Below are 25,007 nucleotides of genomic sequence, written 5' to 3'. Positions count from 1 at the left end.
TGCTGGCAACCGTTTGACCCTTTGCGACATGATGCAGTACATTTTCCACATGAAATAACCACAAAAAGTGAAATTTTTACGCAAAAAATATATATAAATTTTTTTGTCGTATTGGAAATGGGTTAAATTTAATTGCTTTTGTCATTTTGATTTGCATTTTATGCTGTAAGCAATTTGTCCACCTTCTGGATGGGGTTACAAAACGTTCCCCAGGGCGTCGTACATCACGCCGCAGTTCGCGGGCTTCTCAATTTTTTTTCTGATAATTTATTTCGTATTTTTCCAGTGCGCACCGAGTTTTCTTTGTCGAATAATTAGAAAGTCAACAGAAAATGTTGCCGAGTTCTGGTGGCAAAAGGGTTAAAAGGTTGACGCTGTCAGCGGGGCGATGCCATTAGTTTGGATTTATAATTACTTATATGTTTTGATTTATGACGGAACGAACCTTGACTTCAGGCTGTCGCTGACTTCTGTCGCTTCTTCCTCGATCTTTTGTTATCAGTGCTGCCCTAAGACGCAATTAGCATGCTGAATTGAGCCTTTTATGGTCATGTGCACACTCACACATGATTCAGCTGCTAAACAAACACTTCGTTTCATTCAGCAAAAATCTTGTCTTCTTTATTTGCTTACAATTACGCGTTTAAATATGTGTATTTTGAAAATTATTCTGTAATTTATGGCGCTTGCCAAATGAACCGCAAAACTCGCTGGCAACCAAAACAACATCAACATGAACATGACATTCGAAATTGGACTCCAATACTTCCAAAATTTCCACTGCTGTTGAAATATAAAACACATGCTGTTGCTTAGAATTCTTTCTTGGAGTCATCTAGCATCACATTCCAAATGGAATGAGATAGGGTTGAGATATTGCGTATCAGTAATAAATCATGTGTCTGTAACTAGTTCGCATTAAAGGAATTTTGAGTTCATTGGGAGTGTGTCTCCCATGTAAATATCTTTTGTCATCCAAAGTGCGTATGACAATTAAATTGATAACACTTTTGGAGCTTTTGAGTTATTGATATCGGAAATTAATGCATTGATGAGTTGAGAGATATTGGAGCACTTAAAATTTTTAATTAAAAAAATATTTTTATTTACTTTAAAATATCCAATATGCATTGATTGAGAATTTCGATTTGAATACAAGAATATTATAAAAATTATTCTTTTATTTGAAAATTTGCATTTTGCATTGCTTATGTTGGAAAACTCTAAAAGTTCCTTATATTTTTAAATTATTTTAAAGTGTGTATATTACATTGATGACTTTGGAAAACTTCTCTTGTGTACTTCAAAAATATACAGGTTATATACATGTTATTAAAAATGTGCATAATAAATTGATAATGTTTAAGCACTTCAAACGATAATTCAAAAATAAAGAAACACCCATTAAAAAATATAGTATTAAAGATTTAAAAGCGTCTTTTTCCTTTTCTTTTTTTTATTTGTGGACATAGTACATTGATGATATCGGAACACTTAAAATGTTTAATTCAAATATATAATTTAATTCATTAATATACCGAAATAACACTGAAATATGTTAAAGACTATATTTGCTATATAGGTATAGTAAATAGGTATAGTATTGATTTCAATGCTGTCGAAAATAATCATATTTCTATCCTTATAATCCTATATTGATGCCTCTTTTTGCCCGTTTAATACTTTTCCTGGAGGCAAAAAGTTGGAATTCTCTTCTACCCTTTAAGTAGCGGGTATAAAAATATGCAGAATGCATTGATGATGTTAGAAGACTTAAACTATTCACATGAAAAATATGGCAATAATTCAAAAAGATTTTTCGATGTTACAAAACATATTGAATCTTCAATGCAAAGATATGAAATTTTATTAAAAAGGTGTTTTCTCTTAGAGCAAAATATTGTAGGATGCTAGCAATTTTTATAAAATTAGTAAATAGAAAAAATTAACGATTCTTTGGCTTGGTCAATGGTAAATGAGATGAGCTGAATTCCAGTGATTAGTTCGACTCGGGAAGCCATTTCCCCTTGATGATGAATACGTTGCCGAGCTTACCACAGGGCTGTGTAAGCTGTGTAGCTGTGAGCTGTGAGCGATATCTGAGTGTATCTGAGACAGGGCAATCGAGCGTGCCGACTATTTTTAAAGAGCCTGGGCAGTGGAAACGTGATCGCTGGACGATAGTGTGCGCACGATTTGCGATTAATCAAGCGCAGTGCAACAACTGAGAGCGATACATCCTTCTGGTTTGCTGTTGCTTGGGAAATCGGTTTTAATAAACGTGTGCCCCCTGCTTGGCCCAGTGCAACAATGTTGCAATTCCAGTCTTGTCGGAGGGCCATGCCCAGTTCTCGCTGACAACTTCTGTGGCAGTACAACAAATAATTAAATGGCCATTGTGTGTGCGCGATGCGCTAAGCTAGCGACAAAAGAGCAGCAGCAAACAAAACGCTGTATCTGGCAGATACAACATGCGACCTAAAACATATGGTTGGCACAAGAAACCTCCTGCCTTACTTTAATTCCCAACTCCTTGGCCTGACACACATAGATAGATGCATGTGGAGTCTACCTACTGACACCGACTGGCCCTGCCACTGAGAGGAGTTTCTCTCTTTCTTCGTACTCCTCCCTTTAACGTGCAGATACAATTGTATCTGAGCGCTGCAATTCTGTGGCTGCGTATGCTTCAGCGCCCTTTTATGGTGCTGTTTGTGTTTGCTGTTTGCGTTTGCGCAGCAGCGCCGATCGTTGTGCAATCAGTGGAGCATTAAGTGCGCCGTCTACTCCAGAGACAGCGACAGAGACGGAGACGGAGACAGAGATGGAGACAGAGACGGAGACGAAGTCGCAGGCCCGTTTTGCGATCGTTTTGGACTCGCGGTCCACACGTACATAAGTTGTTCCATTTTTATGCTGTGGCACGTAACGACGACGACGACGGGACGCTGATGTATGTATATAACATTATATATATGTATGTACTCACACATACAACTGCATGTGGAATCTGCAACTTGGCGCTGCTCGAGGCACTAAATAAAAGCGAAACTTGTTTGCGATTTTTGCCTCTCTCGTTTTGTGTTTTTATTGCTGTTGCTGTTGTTGGGGCCTTGAATGGGATCCTGTATGTCAAACTTGAACTTGTATGTGTGTGTGTGCGGTATTTCTGCATTTCATGCTTCAAATTATCAACATTTGCAGTGGAAAGAGTGAAATACAAAAATAATGCCTCTGCCTCGCCAGATACTTAAGTATCTGCGGTTTCAGTCTCCCTCTCTCTTCTTCTCTCTCTTTTACTCTTTTTGCGTGTGTATCTGTGAGTTTGTCTGTGGTGATGATATCATTGCCAATGCCTTATATGTGCGGGCTGACTGCACAGCTAGCCCGAGAAACGGACGGACAGACGGCAGTCTGGGCTTTTTTAATACCCTTTGCAAAGGGTATTTTAATTTAGTCACGATCCCATAAACTATATATGCAATGCTTGAAGTCTTACAACTAATCGTTCAATTCGGAAAGTTGTAAACTAAAACACATAAAACCTTCTTTCTCAATAAAACATCATATAGAATGTTTTGGAATAAACTTACTTCTCTGAGAGTATCAAATCTTCGACGTGTTTTTCGTCTTGTCTTGTCTTACTTTTGTTTAATTTTTGCAGCCGCATTATCTCTTTATCAGTTGACAGCAAGACCTTCATAGGGGTGTCCAACATTTAAGTAGTTGTCTGCTCCCCCAAAAAATATTGCGGGTAGTTTCTCGGTCTCGATTTAAATGGAGCAACTTGTTTCACTTATTTCACTTTTGAACTTGAAATTTTTGTGTTGTTTTTTTCGCAATTTTTTTGAATAACCAGTTTTGAGGACCGGTTCCCAATCACTGCCATTCAAATGAAATCAAAACACAGATCTGATGTCTGGGCCAAAAGTTTTGCACTTGTTGCGCAAAAAGGACACACAGACACGCTCACACCTTGCCCAAGAGACCCGAAAAAAGGAGCACAAAACGCTAAAAGCCACCAAAATTATAATAATCAACTGGCTGTCGCCTTCAGTTGCTGCTCTTTTTTTTTTTTATATATATATGTCTTTTTATTTTTTTGGGTAGGGGCAGGAGTTGCTCTGCTGCACATGTGAAACAGGTTGCGCTAAGAGCTATAGCAAAAGCTACAAACACAGATGCAGATACAGATACACACACAAACATACATCATCATTTGCACACACTTGACGTTGTTGTTGTGTATGTTTTTTTGGTCATTTCATTTTTATGACAACGACAATTTGACAGGCAACGGCGACAGACAAACCGCGCATGAAAAATGTATTATTATAATTATCGAAACTTTTGTTCATGTCAGGCAAACATCATCAGTGGCATGTGCTGCATTCAGCCTGCTACTACTTCAAATTGGGCATATGTTTATTTATACATATTCATCCGCAAATACATACAATTCGGTTTGGCTTTGTAGCAAGTATGTGTATTCCATTTATAGCATGTTCAAATTCAAGGACAAACTTTTAACGAAAAGGGGAAACTTTTTTTCGTATTTGGCCAATTTTCAGTTTTTTTTTTATTTATTTCCCTTTTATAGTGGGAGAATAACAAATTCAAGCTTTACTTCGTTATATTTGAAACTAAATTATATTTATATGTTATTATTTTGTATATAATGGGCAAGACATCAATATTTATATCTTTAATATGCCAAATATAAAGAAAATTGTATTTCGTATTTGAAAATTTTTAGTTTGTTTCCCTTTTTATATGGACTAACATATATGATTATTTTTTATGTGGAAATATGCTATTTAAAATTAAATTATATTTATGGGATATATGGGATCAAAAAGTATTTTTCTTTTTGAGGCATTTTTGTTTAAACTGAATTTTTTTTTTAATATTTACACATTCTACAAATGCTAGAAATATTTTAGGCGACATTTTCCCTTTAGAAGATATATTCTTGTAATAGTTGTATAAATATATTTATATTTTTATTTTAATCTTAGCATTGAGTCGGCAATATTGTTGTGCCTGAAAATAATGCATTGTATAGTAAAATATTTACAATTTTTTATTTGCAATCAATTGTTTTCGTTTATCGTTCGAGTTTTCCAAATTTCAGATTGATCAGTTTATATCTTCCTAGTAATTCAATTTTCTTTTTTGACAGATTTGTCATCAAATTTCTTTGACAAATAGTTAAACAATAGTGCAATCGACACTCATCACCATTCTCAAAAGGTATTCAAGTGTTTGTTGCGCTGTGAAACACACGCGTTTTCTTTTTCTTCTCCCCCTTTTTAGAATATATATATACGTACTTTGATATACTACAATTTAAATGGATTTTGTATTTTTCATTTATTCTGTGTCATGCTCTATCATCATTAAAACGTCCAAATCGCTTCCTTTGTGCTGCCAACATTTTTCGGCAACAATTTGCTTATCTTGATTTTTACATCAACACAGACCAAACACCAACAACAACAACAATACCGACAACAACAAGTTGACAGGCGACACGACTTGGTATGAAAATCACTTGAGCGTATTTCCTTTTCGGCCCAGCCCCGACTGACTGTTTTGGCTGTTTAATGTTTAATGTTTGTTGTGCGGCTTTTCGTTGTTGTTCAACTCACACCCCGCACATTTTCACACTCACTTCATTTAATTTAATTTGTGAATATTTTTTCGGTTGCCCAACAAAAAAAAAGAAAAAATGGAAACCTTTGAGCCGAACTGATATGCGCCTAATGATGACGACCCCCTTTGACACCTATCGTCGCCGCTTTGCGGGTCCATGGTCCTTGGGAGTGAGTGTGTGCTCAGGCATTAATTAATGTTAATGAAGCTGTTGTTGTTGTTGCTGTTGTGCGTGTGAAGTGTCGCTTAGACACACGAAAGTTTTATTGCAGACCCATTTTGAGTTGACAGTTGACAGCTGAAAATTGTGACGATTAATACTTGGCACTGCAGTTTCTTTTCGATTTGAATGAAAGATTCGCCTGGCTTGCTTTTTGGTCTTTGTCTGCCTCTTTTTTTTTTGTTGAGTTTTGGTCAAGTGTCCGTTCCAAGAAGTTGGCCACATCGTGGTCGTGGTCGATAAGATAAGGCAACCTTTGGCATCTGCTTTAGGGCACTTAAGGGGAGTGCAACGACAACAACAACGACGACGACGAATCAATAAAAACCAGTTTTCACTTCCAACTTTGTGAGCAGCAGGCGCATTTTTTGTTGTAGTATGTATTCGCATTGCTAAAAATTTCATTATAGGGATTTTTCAGCCCGCTTTTGTTGTTGTTGTTTTCATTTTTTTTTGTGGGCATGCATTGTATGTATGTATGTGTGCGTGTATATGCCATTTTGTATATAAGGCAAGTGGTTTGGCAACCCTTTTGGCACACAAACACAGTCAAATTGTCCCTTAAACACACTTACACATACTCTCACCATTGCATGCAACTTTCGGCGGCAGTGCAATCACGTTGCTGTTGCATGATGCATGCGCGCATTAGGGTTACTCAAAAGTCAAAAAAAAGAAAAGAAAGAAGTGCAGTCGCTAGGAGGGTGGTGTGTTTTTAAATAGTGAGTACATTTAAAAGTTAACAATTATTTTGTACTATTTCAGTTAGGGAAGTTTGCATTATGAATTACCTGCATCAATTATTTAAACTATTAAAAATAACTCACAAATCTATTTTAGATTTGGGAATTGGTCTGATCATTTTTGCTGAGTATACTTTTTTAAAAAATATTATTCTCGTAGCATATTCACTTTATTTAATATAAATTTAGAATTCTATAGAGTAAAATGTAAAACAAATATAATTGAGAAAACAAATATAATTTTAGTTTATTTATTTTACGTCCTAAATATATGAGTATGAAATTTACCTCAAATAAGTTTTTCCTAAATATGTTGTTATACTAAAATAAATACTAAATAAATAATTTAATCATTTGATTAAGTTTAAATAATTGAGAATTTAGTATTCATTAGATTACCATTTCAGTTTTATAATTCGAAACCATGTAAAATGTTTCATATTTAAAATGTTTTTATTTAGTGAAATTTCTCTTGAAATTAAATTGTATATTTTCAAAAGAATCGTCAATATGCGCAAAGTTCTTAAGCGTCACACCCAATTTCACTTTCAAGTTGAGCTTCAGTCAAGTAAATTGCAATTGCTACAGTGAATCACCCTAATTTTTTTGTCGGTCTATTTTTTAGCTCAGCATTCGCAAGCTTTGTACATTCTACTTATGTACATTCTTATATGCCTGCATATGTATGTATGTATGGGTATAATACATATATATATATATGTATGTGTACAATGTGTATATAATACAGAGAACAACTTCAATGTTTATGCAATTCTCGTCGCTTCTTTTTTGATTCTACTTTTTGCATTTACGAGTATTTTTTCTGAACTGCTTCAGCTGCTCTCCCTTTCTCTCTCTCTCTGTTTGCGATGATGTTATTGTTTATTCTGCTTTTGACTGCGTTCTGTTTGTCCGTTGTCCACTGTCCGCTGTCCGCTTGTCCGGGTGTCCCATTGTCTGCTGCTCCTTAGACCTTGACCACTAACATAGAAACGTCTGCGAACCGGTTCTCAACTCTCAATTCCGATGCCAACTCCCAACGCTTGTTGCCATTATTTTATTCTGTTTTTTTATACACAAATACACTATCCTTTTGAAGGCAAATAGTTGACCGAGTCGAACAGCCAGAAGGTAATTTAATTATTAAATTACACCCGCAAACGGGTTTCGTATTTTTGTATACATTCAAAGCTAATTCCGTTTTGAGGTCTTGAGCTGTCAACCGGACCAATAAATGGGCCTTTAACACGCCGACGCGATGCGACGCGTTGACTTGTTGCTGACAGAGCATACTTGAATACCCTGTAAATATCAGCAGCAAAGACTGTTAATAGAATAAGCTGTATGGAAAATGAACTAAGATCGAAATTTTGAAACATTAATGTTTAGCGAATTTGTTTTATAGATTATTATTCCAATTTGATAATTCTGAACTATAAATCATGCCATATTTAGTGAAATTTCTGTTAAGTTTATTTATTTTGGAATATATTAAAATTTGCAATTGATCGTTCAGAACCATAAGATTCATTCATAGTCATATTTATTGCAACTTCTTATCAGTTTGTTTATTTTAGAATTCGAATTCAATACGTACTTAAATATTATATCCTTTAAAACGCAGTCAGTAAAGGTTGTTAAAAACATAGAATAATGAGAGTAATGAATTTTTGCGTAAAATAATTACAATTCATGTGGTAAATCGCATCTCATTACGGGGTATCTTCCATCCTACTCTCGCCTTCCGTCACCTATTTTATGAACCAAAAAACTTGTCATAATTTTTCAGTTACACGCACTGCGAGTCGTGCTTAGGTGTTTGTTTGCCAATGGCTTTTGAATTTTAATTGATATAAAATAATATACGTATATTTGAATGCATAAATATATCCGACTTTGGCTTTTGGGGGCGTGCTGCACTGAAAGGGTTCCCTTATATCGTTTTTCTTGGGTGCCGAAATTAATTAACAAAATGCTTGTAAATTTTTTTTTCGGGTTCATAATTACAGCTCAGTTCGGTTTTATGGCCTGCACGATTTGTGGAAAGTCGTGCGTATAAGTTGTAGGTTTTCCTGTTGCCAAACAATCGAAATTTGCCGCTCAATAAAGCGACTTAATAGCAGGCAATAATAACAAAAACAACAACAGCGCCAACAAAAAAGAACTTCAGCAATAAAAACAACACCGACATATGCATGTGAGTATGCATGGTATGAGTATGGAATGGATGGAATGGTTTGTCTTCCGCTTGTCGTCTAGATTCTTATGACGACGATGGCAACGGCAGCGGCTATGCGACTCACCCCTCGATATGACCCAGTTTCAGATGCACGAAAGCATCTGAAAGAACCGACAACTGAGCAACTGTCAAAAGCAAAAGCAAAAGCCTCAGCAACTACTTGTAGTAAGAAAAATATTAAAAAAAAAAGAAGAAATAAACAGCTGTTTATTAAGGAAAGTCGAAGAATGCATACACTATATTATAATGAACTGATAATCAGTTATTAATACAATTTGACGACTTCACACTCTTTATGATAATAATCTGTTACTCTGTATAAGATTCAATTGCGAACTAATATTCTGATGAAGTTTCAATAAGGAAAATATAATAATTTTTATGTGATAAAACTTCAGTTTATTAATCGTTTTTTTAAGTAATGGTTTCTGAATATTTAAAATAGTTTTGTTATTTCTTTTAATTCAATTTTTTATTAGAAAAGGTACAATTTGAGGGAAATGTCTTTTTTTATAACCAATTTACCTTCCAATTTACCTTTTTTTAATCTGCTTAATTTAACCAATAACATATTTGAATTTATTTTCCTTTAAGTTATTGATTATCTCTTAATACTTTTAGTCTCTTCACTTCGATAAACAACATAGCTAATATGTGTGTTAGTATTATAATTGATTGCTCAAGTACTCTTTGATAGTGTATACACTTGAAAATGTGCAGCAGAGATTTTTGATGCTGGTGGCTGACGATGGGGCTGGGTTGTTTATTTTTCGGGTAATTTGATCCCCTAATATTGTAGGGAATCACGTGTTTCGATTTTGATTCACGTATCATTTGACCCCATTTCATTGCTAGTTTGTAGATCAACACAACATGAAGATGAAGACCTGCTGAACAGAGAACAGGAACTGAGAACAGGCAAATGCCAGCTGTATGAAATTTTAACTTGGAACTTGAGCGTACACACATCTCCCTCGAGTGACCTTGTTTACAGTTCTTGGGTTTCAAAACAAGAGCACAAGCACAAGGTCCGTTCCACTAATTGATGTTAAACTTGTTGATAAACTCACTTAATTGAAAATGAACAAAAAAATGGGAATCAAAACGAACAAAGAAGCAGCCCTCAGTGCTTAGCTCATAAACTGATTAATAAACTACGAATGCGAATTGAAGTATATGCATTTATTTATGAAAACATTTCATTAATTCACCGACAGATTGGTGATGGTGTTCTGTAATAGAATCACTCAATTAGCAAAGCATTTGAAAGATTATCTTACATGAAACTTACAGCCAGATCTCCCAGGGCATCGTTCAGCTTGCTCACATAAGGAGAAGCGGCATCGGCGGCAGCGGCAATATCCTTAGCGCTTACGGACTGCAAATTGTGTAAAAATTAGTTGATGATTGAAATTTTATTTAAAAAGTGAATAATTAATACTTACGCCTAGTTCACCGATGATGGCAGCGCCTGAAGTCTAAGGGAGAATATAATTAAATTTAATGATTTAGGTATTATAATTTATTTTCGAAACTTACTGAAACACTGCGAGCTTCTGGCTGCATCTTAGTCTGCACACTTAAGCTGGTAATGGTGTTCTAGAAAATGAAATATTCTTAGTTTACATTAAGTTAGAAATCTTTCTTAACTTACAGCCAAATCACCAAGAGCTGTGCCCATTGATCCCAGAGCATCACCAAGCAGATTATAGGACTCAGGTTCGACAGTATCCACCTGCATATTCAGGCTAGTAATGGTGTTCTAAAAAAAAGGATTTTCTCAGTTTGGATTTAGTTAAATAATTGTTTAACTTACAGCCAGATCTCCCAGGGCATCATTAAGTTTGCTCACATAGGGAGAAGCAGCATCAGCAGCAGCGGCAATTGTCTTGGCGCTAACGGACTGCAAATTGTAAATACATTAGTTGATAATAAAATTTTGTATTTGATATTAGTACTTACACCAAGTTCACCGATGATAGCAGCTCCTGAAGTCTAGCAAAAATATACGAATATTTAAATTTAATATTTTAAACAAAATTTTAAGAAAACTTACCGAGACACTGCGGGCTTCTGGCTCCATCTTGACCTCAACACTTAGGCTAGTAATGGTGTTCTAGAAAGAGGAATTTTTTTAGTTTACATTAAGTTCAAAATCTCCTATAACTTACAGCCAAATCACCCAGAGCTGTGCCCATTGATCCCAGAGCGTCGCCAAGCAGATTATAAGACTCGGGTTGAACAGTGTCTTGCACACGAAGGCTAGTAATGGTGTTCTAAAAAAATGGATACCCTTAGACTACATTTGATTATAAATCTTTCCAACTTACAGCGAGATCTCCCAAGGCTTGATTCAGTTTCTTGATATAGGGAGCAGCAGCATCGGCAGCAGCGGCAATTGTCTTGGCGCTAACGGCCTGCAAATCGAATTAGTTAATAATTTGAATTATATTTAGATATTTATACTTACGCCAAGTTCACCGATGATGGCAGCACCTGAAGTCTAAAGGAGCATAGAAATTTACTTAATATTTATTAAGCTAGACATATGATTGAAACTTACGGAGACACTGCGAGCTTCTGGCTCCATCTTGACCTGCACACTGAGGCTGGTAATGACGTTCTAGAAAGAGTATCTTCTTTAGATATCATTCAGCTATGAAACTGCTTTAACTTACAGCCAAGTCACCAAGAGCATTTCCCATTGCTCCCAAAGCATCGCCAAGAATATTGTATGGCTCAGGCTTGACAATATCAAGCTGTGCGCTTTGAGCAGCTGATCCTAGCTGGTTTTCTATTTGGTGTCTTAGCTTTTCACCGGCGACAGCAATCTTGGAAATATCTCCCATCAGATCGCCAAATGAAATGCTGGCAGCGTTGCATTGTTGAGCCACCAAAACGATGGCAAATAGAGTAAAAATTTTAACTTGCATGTTGAGTGTTTGGAACTGAACTGTTTGAGTTGCTTGGCTAACAACTTGATTTATATACTTTGTGCCATTAGTTTTAGATCGCAATAAACACGTAATTGAATGCCCTAAAATCGCGCTTCTTGCGCTTCTCAAGTGGCCAATAAGTCATTGGTTGGCTGTCGGCGCTATGCACTGATTGATGTATGATTTTCTTATCGGGGAGTCGGCTAGACTGTGCAGCTGGTTAACTGATTGAAGATTTCCCCAGTTTTTCGATACGAATAACAATTACTACGCAATTGGCAAATTATATAATCTAAGAAAGTGCCCCCTGGGAAATCCTATCGAACGTTTCTTAAAATAACCACAAAAAGTTGCAATGCAATAATAATCATTTAATCGTTAGACTGATTATGTTTATAAAAAGTGTGTATGTTATTATCTTTTTTTGTTTTCGATAGTGTTATGTACATATATAGTTTTGTATATATTTTTAACTTTAAAGTAGGTTGGCAATGCCACCGAGTATGTTGCTGGTAATATTGAGTGCACCACCAACAACGCCAGCAGCAACATTTGTTGCAGCACCAGCAATGCCGATGGCAGCACCAGCTGCATCGGTGGCAATGTGTCCAGCATCGACGACAATACCGCCAGCTGCAGTTGTTGCATCCTTGGCCACAGTGCTGGCCACACTGGAGGCATCCGAAGCAACTGCCTTGTCCACACTGGAGGCAGCCGAGTCAACGCTGCTGGCAACACTCGATGCATCGGATGAGGCATCAGAAGCCGCAGCTGAAGCAACGTTGTTGGCAGCACTGACGGCAGAAGACGCAACATTGTTGGCAGCACTCACAGCGGACGATGCAACTTTATTGGCAGCACTGACGGCAGATGAAGCAACCTTATCGGCAGCACTGACGGAGGCAGAAGCAACCTTATCGGCAGCACTGACGGAGGAAGAAGCAACCTTATCGGCAGCACTCACGGCAGAGGAGGCAACTTTATCGGCAGCACTGACGGAGGCAGAAGCAACCTTATCGGCAGCACTGACGGAGGAAGAGGCAACGTTGTCGGCAGCACTGACGGCCGATGAAGCCACATTGTTGGCATCACTGACGGCTGCTGAGGCAACATTATCGGCAGCACTCACGGAAGCCGAGGCAACATTATCGGCAGCACTGACGGCAGATGAGGCAATACTCTCACCAGCATTGGTGGCAGCTGAACCGACAGCGTGGTAAACATTGGTAGCATCTGATGCAACTTTATCTGCATCACTAACAGCAGCAGAGGCAACATTATCGGCAGCATTGGTGGCATCAGAGGCGACTGTTTCACCAGCATTGGTGGCAGCGGAAGCAACATTGTTGTAAACTTTGGTGGCATTTGCAGCAATTGTATCCGCAGCACTCACGGCAGCCGAGGCAACATTGTTGTAAACATTCGTAGCATCTGAAGCAACATTATCAGCAGCATTGGTAGCATCGTTTGCTATCGAGTTCCAAATGTTGGTGGCAGCATTGGCGATATTATCGGCAGCACTCACAGCAGACGAAGCAATGCTCTCGCCAGCATTGGTGGCAGCCGAGGCAACATCGTGGTACACTTTGGTGGCATTTGCTGCAATGGTATCCGCAGCCTTGGTGGCAGATGAGGCAACATCATGATACACATTCACGGCAGATGAGGCAACGTTATCGGCAGCACTGACGGCTGATGAGGCAACACTCTCGCCAGCCTTGGTGGCAGCTGAACCCACATCGTGATACACATTGGTGGCATCGGAAGCAACATTGTTGGCAGCACTCACAGCAGACGAAGCAACATTGTTGGCAGCACTCACAGCAGACGAAGCGATACTTTGTCCAGCCTTGGTGGCAGCCGAACCCACATCGTGGTAAACTTTAGTGGCATTTGAAGCTATGGTGTCTGCAGCTTTGGTAGCATCGGAAGCAACACTCTCTCCAGCATCAGCGGCAGCTGATCCAATGTCATCCTGAAATATATTTGCGATTAAAAGTAGTTCTGTTTAAATATTTAAGAATAAAACTTACACCATCGTTGGAAAGTTCATTGCCAAGGCTGTTGGCTGCTTGTCCGATATCATTGCCAAACTGTGAAGCCGCCTGTCCAATTTGATTGCCAAAGTTGCCCTACAAATCAATACACTTTATGAATATAACATAGATCTTTAAGTATTTATAGACCACAATCACATACAAAATCTTGACCGAGCTCTCCCAACAAGCTACGTGCACTTGTATTATGTGCCACAAGGGCCAATGCCAACACAAGGCTGGCTATAAATTTCATGTTGAAACTTTCTTTATACAAATTATAATTTTAACTGACAATTTTCGCGATTCGCACCGGCATTTATAGTGAAGTAGCATTCGATAAATTACGATATTGTTATCATTAACAATTTTATGTAGCGCCAGCTATCTAGGGAATTTTCGGGTAGTACTTAAGTATATCTAAGGTTTATCTATAGCAAGACGTATTGTCGTCTAAACAATTACGCATAAAATATACCCAATTTCAATTACCTATCGTAATTGTTTCCATGTTGTAGAATTTCGATTGATATACTTTTGTAATTGTACACAAATCGAATTGTTTCGATTTGAATCAAACTGAAAGCATTCCATATTTGAACAATTTTCAATTACAAAAAGTATGAATTTAAAAAAAGTATATTTCTCCATAAACGTAATCAAATATCTGTTTCTGAGAAATGATTAACTTGAATGCTTAGTTTATAATTGAGATTGACATTTGAGTAATAATTATTACAGAATCAAATAATTATGATAAAAGTAATATAATTTTAAATATAAATATGATATGTCTACCTCAAAAGAATCAATTCATTAGAAGATTTATTAATTGTCTAAGTGATTAATAATCTACAACTAGTAACAAGCAGTAAAACCAAAATGTATAAATTCTAAAATTCAGCGCCTTTATGATAGGCAACATTTGTTTTATTTCTCCCTCACTATCTAAATAGTATTCCTATTAAAAGATTCAAATCTCTTTAAAATGCGATTATAGAATTCGAGCTCTAAACGTAATAAGGTTGTGTACTGTAAAAAATATAAACCTCGAAATAGATCCAAATATAAATATAATGGAAATAACAACGATCGATTATGACGACTTTATTTCTCTGGGTTTTTTGAATGTCATATCAATATCTACTTTATTTACTTTATAGAATATAATCAAATAAGCATTAATAATACCGTGAAACTTACATTTAAAACTTCCCCCCATTGCTGCTTACCAGTAGCTTAATATTCTTAAAATAGCTGGAACGTGCTTATCTTCAGACTCAATTGGAATTGTCTCTCTGTCTCTGCTGGTTAATTTGTGCGTCATCACAAATACCTCTGAAACACTTTTATAATCGCTTTCGGATTCGGTGTTTTTTTTTTTACAAATAATTTAATGACGACTGTTTGTGTTTACTTAGCGCGCAAATTTTTTGGTATTGGGGTTGACATTTATTGTTATCAACTTTTGTGAAATTCAACTTCATATATTTATTGGAAAATGAAAATAGGAAACTTTTTATGATATTTTTTATATAAAATAGAAAATTGATATAAGAAATGTTATTTATTTTTAAGAAATTGTTTTTTAAACGTTATTTTTGTTCTCATACTATTAGGTTGATATTTAAATTGAATACGTTGTGTTGTTATGGTGCTTGTTTTATTAATAAATTTAGATTACAGAAAACAAAAACAATAACTTAAAAAACGTTATCAGCAATTGGTTCTGTAACTTTTAGATTTGTTTATCGATTAATACCTTAATGCCAAACCTTGGCTCGTGTTCGTGTATTATCGATTGTTTTGAACTCATCAACAGCAGTTGATAAATTACATTATTTTCGCACTTATCTTTCGCAGGCAAAGCTGCTAAAGTTATCGGCGAAATTATGAATGAACGAATGTGAATGAACGATCTGCTTCATGTACTTGAATATGAAATTTATACCATGTATTGCTTTGCGTGTTCTGTTTGCTGCAATTAAATAATAATAATAGCTATAATTATCGTCTTAGACAGAATTGTATAATTTTAATTTTAATTAAGTTTTCATATTAAATAGAGTACACTCATTTTTTTCTTTATTTTTTTTAATACTTTAGCACTTATAATGTAGAATTCATATACCACCATTTACCCAAGCTTTATTATAATGAATCAATTGAGCAAAGTCCACTTTCGAGTGCCGCAAGCATTGATTGTGTTTTTTTCCTTTTGCGAACTTCAAGTACAGTAAACAAAATTAGTTTTTTAATGCGTATTTATTTTGTTACGTCTGGTTGCCCAATCGCCAGACACATTTCAGATATAAATGTGTTGGAGCAATACCCTTAATTTTTTTTTTATTATTATTTTTTTTTTGTCAACGTCCGGTAATATCTCAAAGTGGATTATTGTTAACCTATATATATCTTATGCGTAGGGAACTGATCCATCATGTTGACAGTTATATCGTAATTGGCTTTCCATATAAATACGAGTCGAATTCTTAGAGCCATCATCAGTCGCAAGAAGTAACAACATGAAGTTCCTAGTCTACCTTTTCCTCGTTTTGGCCGTCGTCTGCCAATTGGCCATGGCCGCATCCGTGGACAGTGATGCCGAAACCATTGCCCAGGCAGCCGAGAAAATCGCCCAGGAAGCAGCCAGCGCTGGACAGACCATCTACAACGATGGCGCCGCCTTCGGAAGGAACGTTGCCCAGGCTGCTGATAACGCAGCTAACAATATTGACAACCTTTTCAACTAAAGAAATCCTGTAGAAAAATAAATTCTTAAAATTCTAACTTGTTGTAAATTTATATTTTCAAATCACTTAATATAAGATTTTAAATTTTTTTAATATCGTACATAACAAAATTGTACCTTAATTTCAGTAAAACGTGATCTTCGCTCATATTCATATAAATATTTTTATTTGTTTCACATATTTGAACTTTTAAGGAAAAACATCTTCGCCTTTAAGAGGAAAAACATTAAAGGGACTCGGACTCTGCTTAACTCTGACATTGGTTGGTTCTTTAGGGTTTCGGTAATTCTTAAAATCAAAGTTTAAGAAATATTGAATTTGGTTTTTACTATTATGGCTGTATATATTGGCACGATTCTTGTTTTTGGCCTCTGGAAACTTTAAACGCACAATGGCATTATCTGCTGCTCCTATTTTGAATTGATTTTTACTTTGGTTATCCTTGAACATATCTTCAAAGTTGAGCTGTTGAATATGATTTTATATTCGCTATTATTTTTAAGAAAATTTATGAACCACTTACAAACTTTTTTTCCAAATGGCGCTGTTAAATACGAAATTACATTAGCTTTAATTTAAGAAAACAAAAAAAATGACTTACCATCTTCTTCTCCATATGATGGCGAGGAAGTGCTTTTAGTTCGTATACCACACTAAGCAGCAGTATAATCAGCTGCATAAATTGAAACATTCTACTTCAGTTTGCACTAGTCTCATTCAAGATATACTTACAATCTATGTAGCTTTATTTAGAAAATCGATTTGTTGCAGTAAATTAGAATTTTCTTTGCTTTATTAGAATTAATAATAAGTAGCTCTATATTTGAAAAGTTATATTTTAAATTCACCTTTTTTCAGTTGTTAAATTGATATGAATGAAATTTGTTTTTCGATGTGCGACTTTGCTTTTTATTTGGTGTAAAATCAAAGTATATCCCCCAAGTTTTACCTTCAGATGTGCTTAATGCTTTTGTATTTGCATTCTTTTTTGCCATCCTCGCAATTTGTTTACCAAATTGAATCTAGAATTAATTAATTTACTAACTTTATTTTTAAAATGTTTAATATATATAGTTACTTACTGATTCATTTAATATATGATTGCTTTCCTCGGGAGTGATTTCTCTATGTTCTCTCATTCTTTTGGCCATATTATTCAAAGCGCTCTCAAACCGATTCAAGTTATAAGAATAAACCGAACTGGATATTATAAATACAATTAACAGAATGCTAGACGATGTCAAAGTTGACATTCTGTCATCTGGATGATCGCACGCTGTCTGTGCAAAGGGATTCATTGTGGAGTGTTCCAAAGCCTTTCATGGCCCATTGGAAACGCTCTTTGACGCTTCAAACTCAATTTCAAGCACTGAAATGTGTTAAATGTTTTGTGTGGCAGAGTCAATGTTAGGGTCGCGTATCCCGTGGCGGCTTTACCGCCGCAATCGTAATCGCAATTTCAATCGTATGAACATTTATTGTGATTTTTATGCAGCTCGCCAGTGCTTTAATAGATTTTTGCATAAAATGCTTCCCAGGGTTACCCGTTACACTTTGGCCTAATGTAAACAAGTTATAAAATGATCGTAAAATGCAACGCAAAAAAAAACAACGAAAACTAAACTATACCGCTATAAAAATGCTATAAAATATGCTACTGTCTGAAGTAAAAGGGAAATGCTTTTTTATGCCGACTGCGAATTTGCGAAATGCACAAATCGTAAAAAAATCTACGGGGTGTGTGCAAAAAAGACTTCCTCGACCTACAAGGGCAAAGGCACCCAAAGGTGTAAGCGTTTACATCTTGCCCTTTCTCCCTTCTGCGTTGAGTTCCCGCTTCGCTGAAGTCTTTTGTGTCCCGCTCATTATCGCAAAATCAAAATGTGTTTGCCAATGAATTAGAATCGCCCAGATGGCAATGACTCGTAAAGCATTTGACATTGTTATTGCTAAAGATACTATTGTTGATTTTTTACTATCGCTTTCTTGGTATTGCTTACTTATGCATATTGTGAATAAAGCTAACATAGTTTATGGGTATCATTCGAGTTAAAATAATCTATATAAGTTGTTGCTCGATATCTGACTTCATCATTTGTCAGATAGACAACTTGAATAAATTGTAATATTCAGTTATAGTCTTTGATAATTAGTATTTTTATTTAATTATTTTGTATATTTTACTTTTTATTAAAATTCAAATTTGTAAAGAATAGCTCCGATTTATTTATTTATTAATATATATTTGTATATAATTTTTCCGATTTATTTGTTTATTATTTTTTTTTAATATATATTATTTATTGTTTTCTTTATTTATTTTTATATTAAAAATGTGTAATGAAAAACCTTAAAAAGAATATTATTCACATACTACAATTTTAATTGGTATTAGGAATACAAGTCTACTACTATTTCAGTTTGCTACTTTTTGTAAAAGCAGTTAGGCAACACTTTTGTAAATCATCCCCAAAGTTAGGCCAGAATTTTCACATTATGAGGCTCGCACTGCTGTTGCTTCAAAATGTGCATTTGACACGAGAGCAGCAAAGGCAGCGTGGCCGAGCGGTCTAAGGCGCTGGTTTTAGGCACCAGTCCGAAAGGGCGTGGGTTCGAATCCCACCGCTGTCAGATGAGTTTTTGAATAATATATTTTTTTACGTTTTGTTCAAATTACATTTTTACACTGAAAACATACAAATGTAATATGGGTTATTGGCATTGGAAAATCATTAAATCAAAAATCACATAAATTTCGTTTTAATTGAATTTCGTTTTAAGTCGCAATATTCGTATAAGTGCGAGCCAAATGACTGGAGATCTTAAAACCTGTGTGAATGACTTTCACTTTCATATTTTAGCAAATACTTTGTACTAATGTTTAAGTTCAATGATTCATTACACGTGCATTAGACACAATACGGATAATGAGTTCTACTAATAGAACAATTCTATCAGAATATCCCATGTAAGTTGTGGGTCTTGAAACAAATCGGCGCCATACGGCAGCGTGGCCGAGCGGTCTAAGGCGCTGGTTTTAGGCACCAGTCCGAAAGGGCGTGGGTTCGAATCCCACCGCTGTCAGAGAGGAATTAACCTTTATTTTTTTTTTTATTTTTGGTGGTTGCAAGTGCTTTTATTGCATGCAGCCGTGACTTCTCTACGCTTAATTAGACCATCTGCACGCCCATTTTCCGGCACAGACGTTTATCTGGCTTTGACATTTCCAGCGTGCGCGTTACTTGAATTTATTTGAACCCTTTCCTTTCAGCGGTAACATGTTGATCTTGTTGGTAACCCGCAGTGGCCGTCCAATTTGAGAATGAAATGAAAGGGAAATGACAGGAAATTAAAGGATTTCGCGGTTTTCACATCCAACTAGAAACTGTCCTCGCTGCGGGGCGAACTTTGAAATACACAATGAATGAGTCAACCGCTGTGGTAACTGCAGAATAACCTATAACCTACTTCACTCAAATATAATACATACATAATTAGGTAAGCGAATGGCAAAGATATTCTTAAGCAAAGAAACGCAAACTTCTGTGCTCTAATTATTCAAAATGTAAATGTGCTACCTACACTACTATTTGGAGTAGAGTTGAAAGTGTATTTTGAATGACTGTGCAACGGATTTCCCGTGACGCAGAATATTTCTTGACGCACATAAAGTACATCAGGATCTAATTGCTAGAATATAAACATGTTAATCATTAAAAGTGTTCCATATTTAGATCCGAGAATGTTTTCTATGAAATATGTGTCACTTTATGTCTACTCGACTGATTTCTATATAACAATGTATTTAATGAATCTAATGACTGCGTTGTGCATGTGTTTATATTCTGCCTATCAAAGCTTTAAGGTCACGTATTGTTATTTAACATGTCTTCAGCCAAGATGTCGCTTGGTTGCGAAATAATTTGCTTCAAAATTAAAGCCTGTCTGCGTTTAAATTTAATTAGACGTAATAAACAAAAAAGATTCGTATACTGTATTTATTTAGCTGCCAACTTGATAAGTTAATTTAATAATAAGATGTAAAATCACATTAAATAAAACGGCAGTATTATAAGTGTCTTAATTATAATACAAAATTAACGTATCTTAATAAATAAAGGGAATAAAGGCGACGAAATTATAAGGTGTATGTTATGTTAAAATACTTAACACCTGGTACAAAAAGCTAATCTAATCTGAAACGTAATATTTCTTAATCATGCTGATAATGGGAAAAACTATAAACAACTTGGATGGGTAACATCTTCATTTAAATGTTTAATCAAGTTGTGGTGAACTCAACTTAGATAGAATATGGATTAATAACTAGTTTATACGTATTCCTAGTTCAGTGGGATTCTGTTAGTCATTAATATATCATATTTGAAGTTCATATGTTACATAGTACAATGCAGTTGATTCAGCTCAACGATCGGCCGCAGTTTATGGAAATTTTATGACATGTGAAGCTGTTAAGTCAACATTTACCATTAAGAACTAGTTAACGGTCTGCGGTAGGTTAGTCCCGGGGATGCGGGTTTATTATTCAATATATTGACAAATCTTTCTCCAGCTCGTTTTCTGTGTAAATCACATAAAATTCGCACATTAGATAATTGCGAACATTTGACTCTTTGAACCTGGTTGGCAGCACGACAAATTGACGCCAAATGAATTAGCTTAACATGTGAAATTGTGGTAGAGCACAATTAACTGTGAAGAGATGAGTAACCCAACTCGTTCCAAGGTATACGCAATATAGAATCGATTGAATGAAAAACTTCGTCATACCTAATAAGTTACGCAGCGGAACACGGATTCTGAGCAGACGTCATTGATTTGAGGTTTTTGATTTTTCGAATTTTTGTGACTTTGGCTCAGTTCATTGCACCCACAACGCACTCTTCACTCGATGACCAGATTTTTCCCGTAGTCAGTGTAGTTTTCGGAGGTTGTTTAGTGTCACCTAGTGACATGCATATCGGCTATCTAAGATGGAACTTTTAAATGCTAGAAATTGTCTTGACCACAAGTTAAGCCCCTTTCGGTCAAGACAAAAGCGTCTCATTGATGTTGATCACAACCCGCTGATTAACTTTGCGCACGAGCGAGCGACTTCTTAGTACCGGTTCTCCATATTCACACACTCTCGTTGTCGTATTCATAATACGAACTCTCAAGCTGAGACTCTCGGGTTGTGTTCTTGTCTCTCATGCTATGTGGATCGGCTATAAAAAGTCTCGGTCCACTTGCATCAGTTCACAGTCGCAGTTCTAGTCTCGGACACGGAATCACAGCTTAATCAGAGCTTAAACAAATCGCATGCCAAACTCGAGTGTTAACAAGTTCACAATCATGAAAGTGTTTATATTTTTGCTGTGCATTTGGGGAGTGGAGTTAACAAATGGTCGATGTAAGTGTTGACCACAGCAATTAATGTGATTTTAATGTGCAAACAGTGCTTAGGCTTATAAATTAAAAAAGAAAAACCCTTTGGGGAAGCGCAAATTTAAAGTGATGCATCGAGTGTGTCAAATGCACATTGGGATATTACCAATATATGAATCAATTGAAATTTTAAAGTGTTGCATCGCGTGTGTCAAATGCAATTTGGGATATTACCAATATATGAATCAATTGAAATTTTGTCAATATTTTTTTGGTAATTTTCCAAAACAGCAAACGACACACTGTTGATTTTTTGTAGTGACAACCGCAAGAATGTCCCAAGTCGTGTGTGCAGTCGCGTGATTCCCCCAAGAACCAGATTGTTGATCGTTTGTCTTCTCTTGCAGATGCTCGCTGCATAAATCCCAATCAGCGAGCTGGTCTCTGTGTGCAGATCAGTGAGTGCCAGACCTTGTATTCGGTGTTGCAGCAACCGAATCTGTCGCCCAATGAAAAACAGTTTGTTCGAGAGTCCGGTTGTGGTCGGGGCAGCGATAATCGTCCCTTTGTCTGCTGCACTGCGGACACAGGTTATACTCGCAGTCGCCGTATAACGCCGAATTTTCCCGACTACGGCGACTTTGGAGAGAGCTTTAATAACAACTTTAATAGCTTCGACTATGGCTGGAATCAGGCACCATCGAGTGATCAACGAACGGTGCTATTTCCCAGACAGGAGACGCGTCCCTGGAGTTTTGGCAACGAACAGAGCAACGATAGAGGTTTTGGTCGCTCTCAAACGCAACAGCCACAGGTGCAGCAACAACAACAAGGCGACGGCTCCAGTTTGTTGCCCCAACCTCCCGCCTGTGGTGGCGTGACCATCGACAACAAAATTTACGGTGGCGAGGATGCCGATCTCAATGAGTTCCCCTGGACAGTGCTGTTGGAATACAGACGCCTCAATGGCAACGGACTCTCCACCAGCTGTGCGGGAACGTTGATCAATCAACGTTATATTGTGACTGCAGCACATTGTCTGACAGGACGCATAGTACGTGAAATTGGACCACTGTAAGTTTTGAAAAAATAAAAAGGGGATTCTTTTAGGTGCGAACTGGTTTTGCATTTCTAACATCCGTAACGAAAGTCTAGCCAAATGCTTAATTATAATTTGGAGAGCCACTTGTGCTGTGAGTGAGTGAGTTCTTCGAACTGAGCTACGCTTTCCAAGCAAAGGCAATTTAGCTTAATAGGAATCCCCAAATGTAACACTCCCCTCCGAAGCAAAACAAAAAAACAGTATTGGATATTGTTTTGGCTCATTTATTGTTGTTTTGTTTTCTAAATTCAAGAATTATTAATTAGCTGGCTAAACGCTGAAACCAGATTTTAAACGCTTGCGCTGCTTGTTAGCATGAATCATTGCTCAACCTGAGAAGGGTGGCGGGGGGGTAACGGGTTCAAAGTGGATAACAATTCGTTACGCTCTTAATTTACTTGACCGGTCCGGTTCGCTTGGGTGCCTGACTGCCAGTCTGGTTGGCTGGCACGTTCGCACTTTTAAAATTCAATTAGCTATATCTGATTTCCTGCTTAATGAGCACCTTTAACACTAACACTAACACAAACACTTCCACTTCCACTTCCCCACAGTGTCTCGGCGCGTCTTGGCGAGCACGATACGCGCACCGCTGTCGATTGTCCGCCCAATGGCGGCGCCTGTTCACCGGCTGCCCAACGCCTGGGCATCGAGGAGATGCGCGTCCATGAGCTGTACAAGGAGACGACCCCCCAATCAAATGCACGACATTGGCCTGGTGCGTTTGGAACGCGATGTTCGCTACTCGAACAGCATTCAACCTGTCTGCCTGCCCTCTGTGGTGGCGCCGGAAACGAAGCGTGCCGGACAGCAATACACCGTAGTTGGCTTTGGACGCACTCTCAAGACCGCACGCAGTCCCATCAAGCAGAAGCTGGTCGTTGGCTACGTGGAGCCGGCAAAGTGCCGCAACAAGTTTGCCGAGCGCAAGATTAGCATTATGCCCACTCAGCTCTGTGCGGGTGGCGAATTCTCGCAGGACAGCTGCGATGGTGACTCTGGTGGTCCGCTCATGCGATTCCGCGACAACTCGTGGGTGCTGGAGGGCATCGTTTCCTTTGGCTACAAGTGTGGCCTTAAGGATTGGCCGGGTGTCTATACAAGCGTTGCTGCCTACGACATCTGGATTAAGCAGAATATCAGAGCCTAAGCGAGAGAGTCTTTTCTTTTTTGTTGTTGCTAAGTAGTTTTAGTTTTAGTCGAAAGCTCGTATTGTGATCTTGCCGCTCATATTCGCACAAATTATTCATGTATTCATTTAACACACAATTATATATTTATTCATAAGTGTTAGCTACTCGTGTATTTAGTAGATAAATAATAAAAAAAACAACAATTAACCAATAGACATGTGAATGAACTGTGTGTTTCTAAAGTGGGGGAGAAAAAAATTGTTTGGGTTTTCCAGCCGAAACAATCGCTAGCCATTGACATTGCAACCGCGCTTTAATTGGCCACCGCCAATAAGCATAAACCACAAGAAAACTTCCGGTCAACAGCTGCTTGGACTTTGGTCAACCAGCGCGTCGGTTGCGTTTTATTGCCGACTACGTTTGAGTCTTATTTAAGACATATCAACATGGAAATTGCTATCTTCTGCCCAGAGTTTCTTTTCTCTTTTACTCTTATTCATAGACCACTTCATGGTTACAATAATTAAACAGTTGATGCTAAGTTGTTCATAATTAAATTGATTGACTTTTGAGGAATGTTGATAATCTAAAAATCTAAATAGTGCATTGCTTTTGCATGAGACAGCGAAATCGAATCTATTTCAATTACTCATACGCTGTGTTGTGAAACATTTAACATACTTTGGTTCTATCTCCCTTGGGGAAATTTTACAATAAGTGAATCAGAATAATCTTTGACAATTAGTTTTGAATTTTTTTTAAACTTTTTATAAATAACAATGAATAGTAATTTATATATCAT

At 36.9% G+C, this 25,007-nt stretch overlaps 4 protein-coding genes and 2 non-coding genes across 10 annotated transcripts; 3 read left to right on the top strand and 3 right to left on the bottom strand.

The window, feature by feature from the left end:
- Nucleotides 1–10,024: 10,024 nt before the first annotated feature.
- LOC133839578 (uncharacterized) lies at nucleotides 10,025–11,831 on the bottom strand. 5 transcript variants are annotated; one of them, XM_062271192.1, is made up of 13 exons: nucleotides 11,536–11,830; nucleotides 11,421–11,480; nucleotides 11,328–11,360; nucleotides 11,188–11,274; nucleotides 11,029–11,133; nucleotides 10,914–10,973; nucleotides 10,820–10,852; nucleotides 10,674–10,760; nucleotides 10,512–10,619; nucleotides 10,397–10,456; nucleotides 10,303–10,335; nucleotides 10,149–10,235; nucleotides 10,025–10,089 (listed from the first exon to the last, which is right to left on the bottom strand). In XM_062271192.1, exons 1-13 carry the CDS (start codon nucleotides 11,788–11,790, stop codon nucleotides 10,060–10,062), a joined length of 1,038 nt encoding a protein of 345 aa, XP_062127176.1. In that variant the 5' UTR covers nucleotides 11,791–11,830; the 3' UTR covers nucleotides 10,025–10,059. The 5 variants fall into 5 exon arrangements, with proteins under 5 accessions (XP_062127176.1, XP_062127180.1, XP_062127177.1 ...); XM_062271196.1 differs by lacking the exons at nucleotides 10,512–10,619; nucleotides 10,674–10,760; nucleotides 10,820–10,852 and having other exon boundaries at nucleotides 10,397–10,429; nucleotides 10,947–10,973; nucleotides 11,536–11,831; XM_062271193.1 differs by lacking the exons at nucleotides 10,674–10,760; nucleotides 10,820–10,852; nucleotides 10,914–10,973 and having other exon boundaries at nucleotides 11,536–11,831.
- A 312-nt stretch (nucleotides 11,832–12,143) lies between these two features.
- LOC133839577 (streptococcal hemagglutinin) lies at nucleotides 12,144–14,120 on the bottom strand. The gene is made up of 3 exons (XM_062271191.1): nucleotides 13,993–14,120; nucleotides 13,827–13,925; nucleotides 12,144–13,768 (listed from the first exon to the last, which is right to left on the bottom strand). The coding sequence occupies exons 1-3, from the start codon at nucleotides 14,083–14,085 to the stop codon at nucleotides 12,269–12,271; spliced, it is 1,692 nt and encodes a 563-aa protein (XP_062127175.1). The 5' UTR covers nucleotides 14,086–14,120; the 3' UTR covers nucleotides 12,144–12,268.
- A 2,585-nt stretch (nucleotides 14,121–16,705) lies between these two features.
- On the bottom strand, nucleotides 16,706–17,290 carry LOC133838942 (uncharacterized). The gene is made up of 3 exons (XM_062270216.1): nucleotides 17,184–17,290; nucleotides 17,106–17,126; nucleotides 16,706–17,047 (listed from the first exon to the last, which is right to left on the bottom strand). Exons 1-3 carry the CDS (start codon nucleotides 17,271–17,273, stop codon nucleotides 16,772–16,774), a joined length of 387 nt encoding a protein of 128 aa, XP_062126200.1. The 5' UTR covers nucleotides 17,274–17,290; the 3' UTR covers nucleotides 16,706–16,771.
- Nucleotides 17,291–19,133: 1,843 nt separating this feature from the next.
- Trnal-uag (transfer RNA leucine (anticodon UAG)) lies at nucleotides 19,134–19,213 on the top strand. Its single transcript has one exon. It is a non-coding gene; the product is annotated as a tRNA-Leu (tRNA).
- A 373-nt stretch (nucleotides 19,214–19,586) lies between these two features.
- Nucleotides 19,587–19,666, top strand: Trnal-uag (transfer RNA leucine (anticodon UAG)). The gene has a single exon. It is a non-coding gene; the product is annotated as a tRNA-Leu (tRNA).
- Nucleotides 19,667–21,830: 2,164 nt separating this feature from the next.
- Nucleotides 21,831–24,428, top strand: LOC133837231 (serine protease 7). Its single transcript, XM_062267907.1, is given in 4 exon segments — nucleotides 21,831–21,995; nucleotides 22,378–23,044; nucleotides 23,627–23,756; nucleotides 23,758–24,428. Coding segments are annotated over 4 exon segments (1,353 nt in total). The 5' UTR covers nucleotides 21,831–21,904; the 3' UTR covers nucleotides 24,223–24,428.
- Nucleotides 24,429–25,007: the final 579 nt, after the last annotated feature.

The sequence above is a fragment of the Drosophila sulfurigaster genome, chromosome 2R (assembly GCF_023558435.1).
Source record: "Drosophila sulfurigaster albostrigata strain 15112-1811.04 chromosome 2R, ASM2355843v2, whole genome shotgun sequence".
NCBI classification, from domain to species: Eukaryota; Metazoa; Arthropoda; class Insecta; order Diptera; family Drosophilidae; genus Drosophila; species Drosophila sulfurigaster.
The sequence above is the reverse complement of the archived record's forward strand: the minus strand, read 5'-3'. Positions and strand labels throughout refer to the sequence as shown.

What these genes read in the sequence shown, in the direction of transcription:
- LOC133839577 (XM_062271191.1), bottom strand. Translation starts at nt 14,085, where the DNA reads ATGAAATTTATAGCCAGCCTTGTGTTGGCATTGGCCCTTGTGGCACAT. An exon ending in GAGAGCTCGGTCAAGATTTT is followed by an intron (nt 13,926 to 13,992) that starts GTATGTGATTGT and finishes ATTGATTTGTAG; the next exon opens with GGCAACTTTGGCAATCAAAT. An exon ending in ATGAACTTTCCAACGATGGT is followed by an intron (nt 13,769 to 13,826) that starts GTAAGTTTTATT and finishes AATATATTTCAG; the next exon opens with GATGACATTGGATCAGCTGC.
- LOC133839578 (XM_062271192.1), bottom strand. Translation starts at nt 11,790, where the DNA reads ATGCAAGTTAAAATTTTTACTCTATTTGCCATCGTTTTGGTGGCTCAA. An exon ending in AAGCCTTGGGAGATCTCGCT is followed by an intron (nt 11,134 to 11,187) that starts GTAAGTTGGAAA and finishes CCATTTTTTTAG; the next exon opens with AACACCATTACTAGCCTTCG. An exon ending in CTATCATCGGTGAACTTGGT is followed by an intron (nt 10,761 to 10,819) that starts GTAAGTACTAAT and finishes TACAATTTGCAG; the next exon opens with TCCGTTAGCGCCAAGACAAT.
- LOC133838942 (XM_062270216.1), bottom strand. Translation starts at nt 17,273, where the DNA reads ATGTTTCAATTTATGCAGCTGATTATACTGCTGCTTAGTGTGGTATAC. An exon ending in ATCATATGGAGAAGAAGATG is followed by an intron (nt 17,127 to 17,183) that starts GTAAGTCATTTT and finishes CGTATTTAACAG; the next exon opens with CGCCATTTGGAAAAAAAGTT. An exon ending in GCCATTTGGAAAAAAAGTTT is followed by an intron (nt 17,048 to 17,105) that starts GTAAGTGGTTCA and finishes CATATTCAACAG; the next exon opens with CTCAACTTTGAAGATATGTT.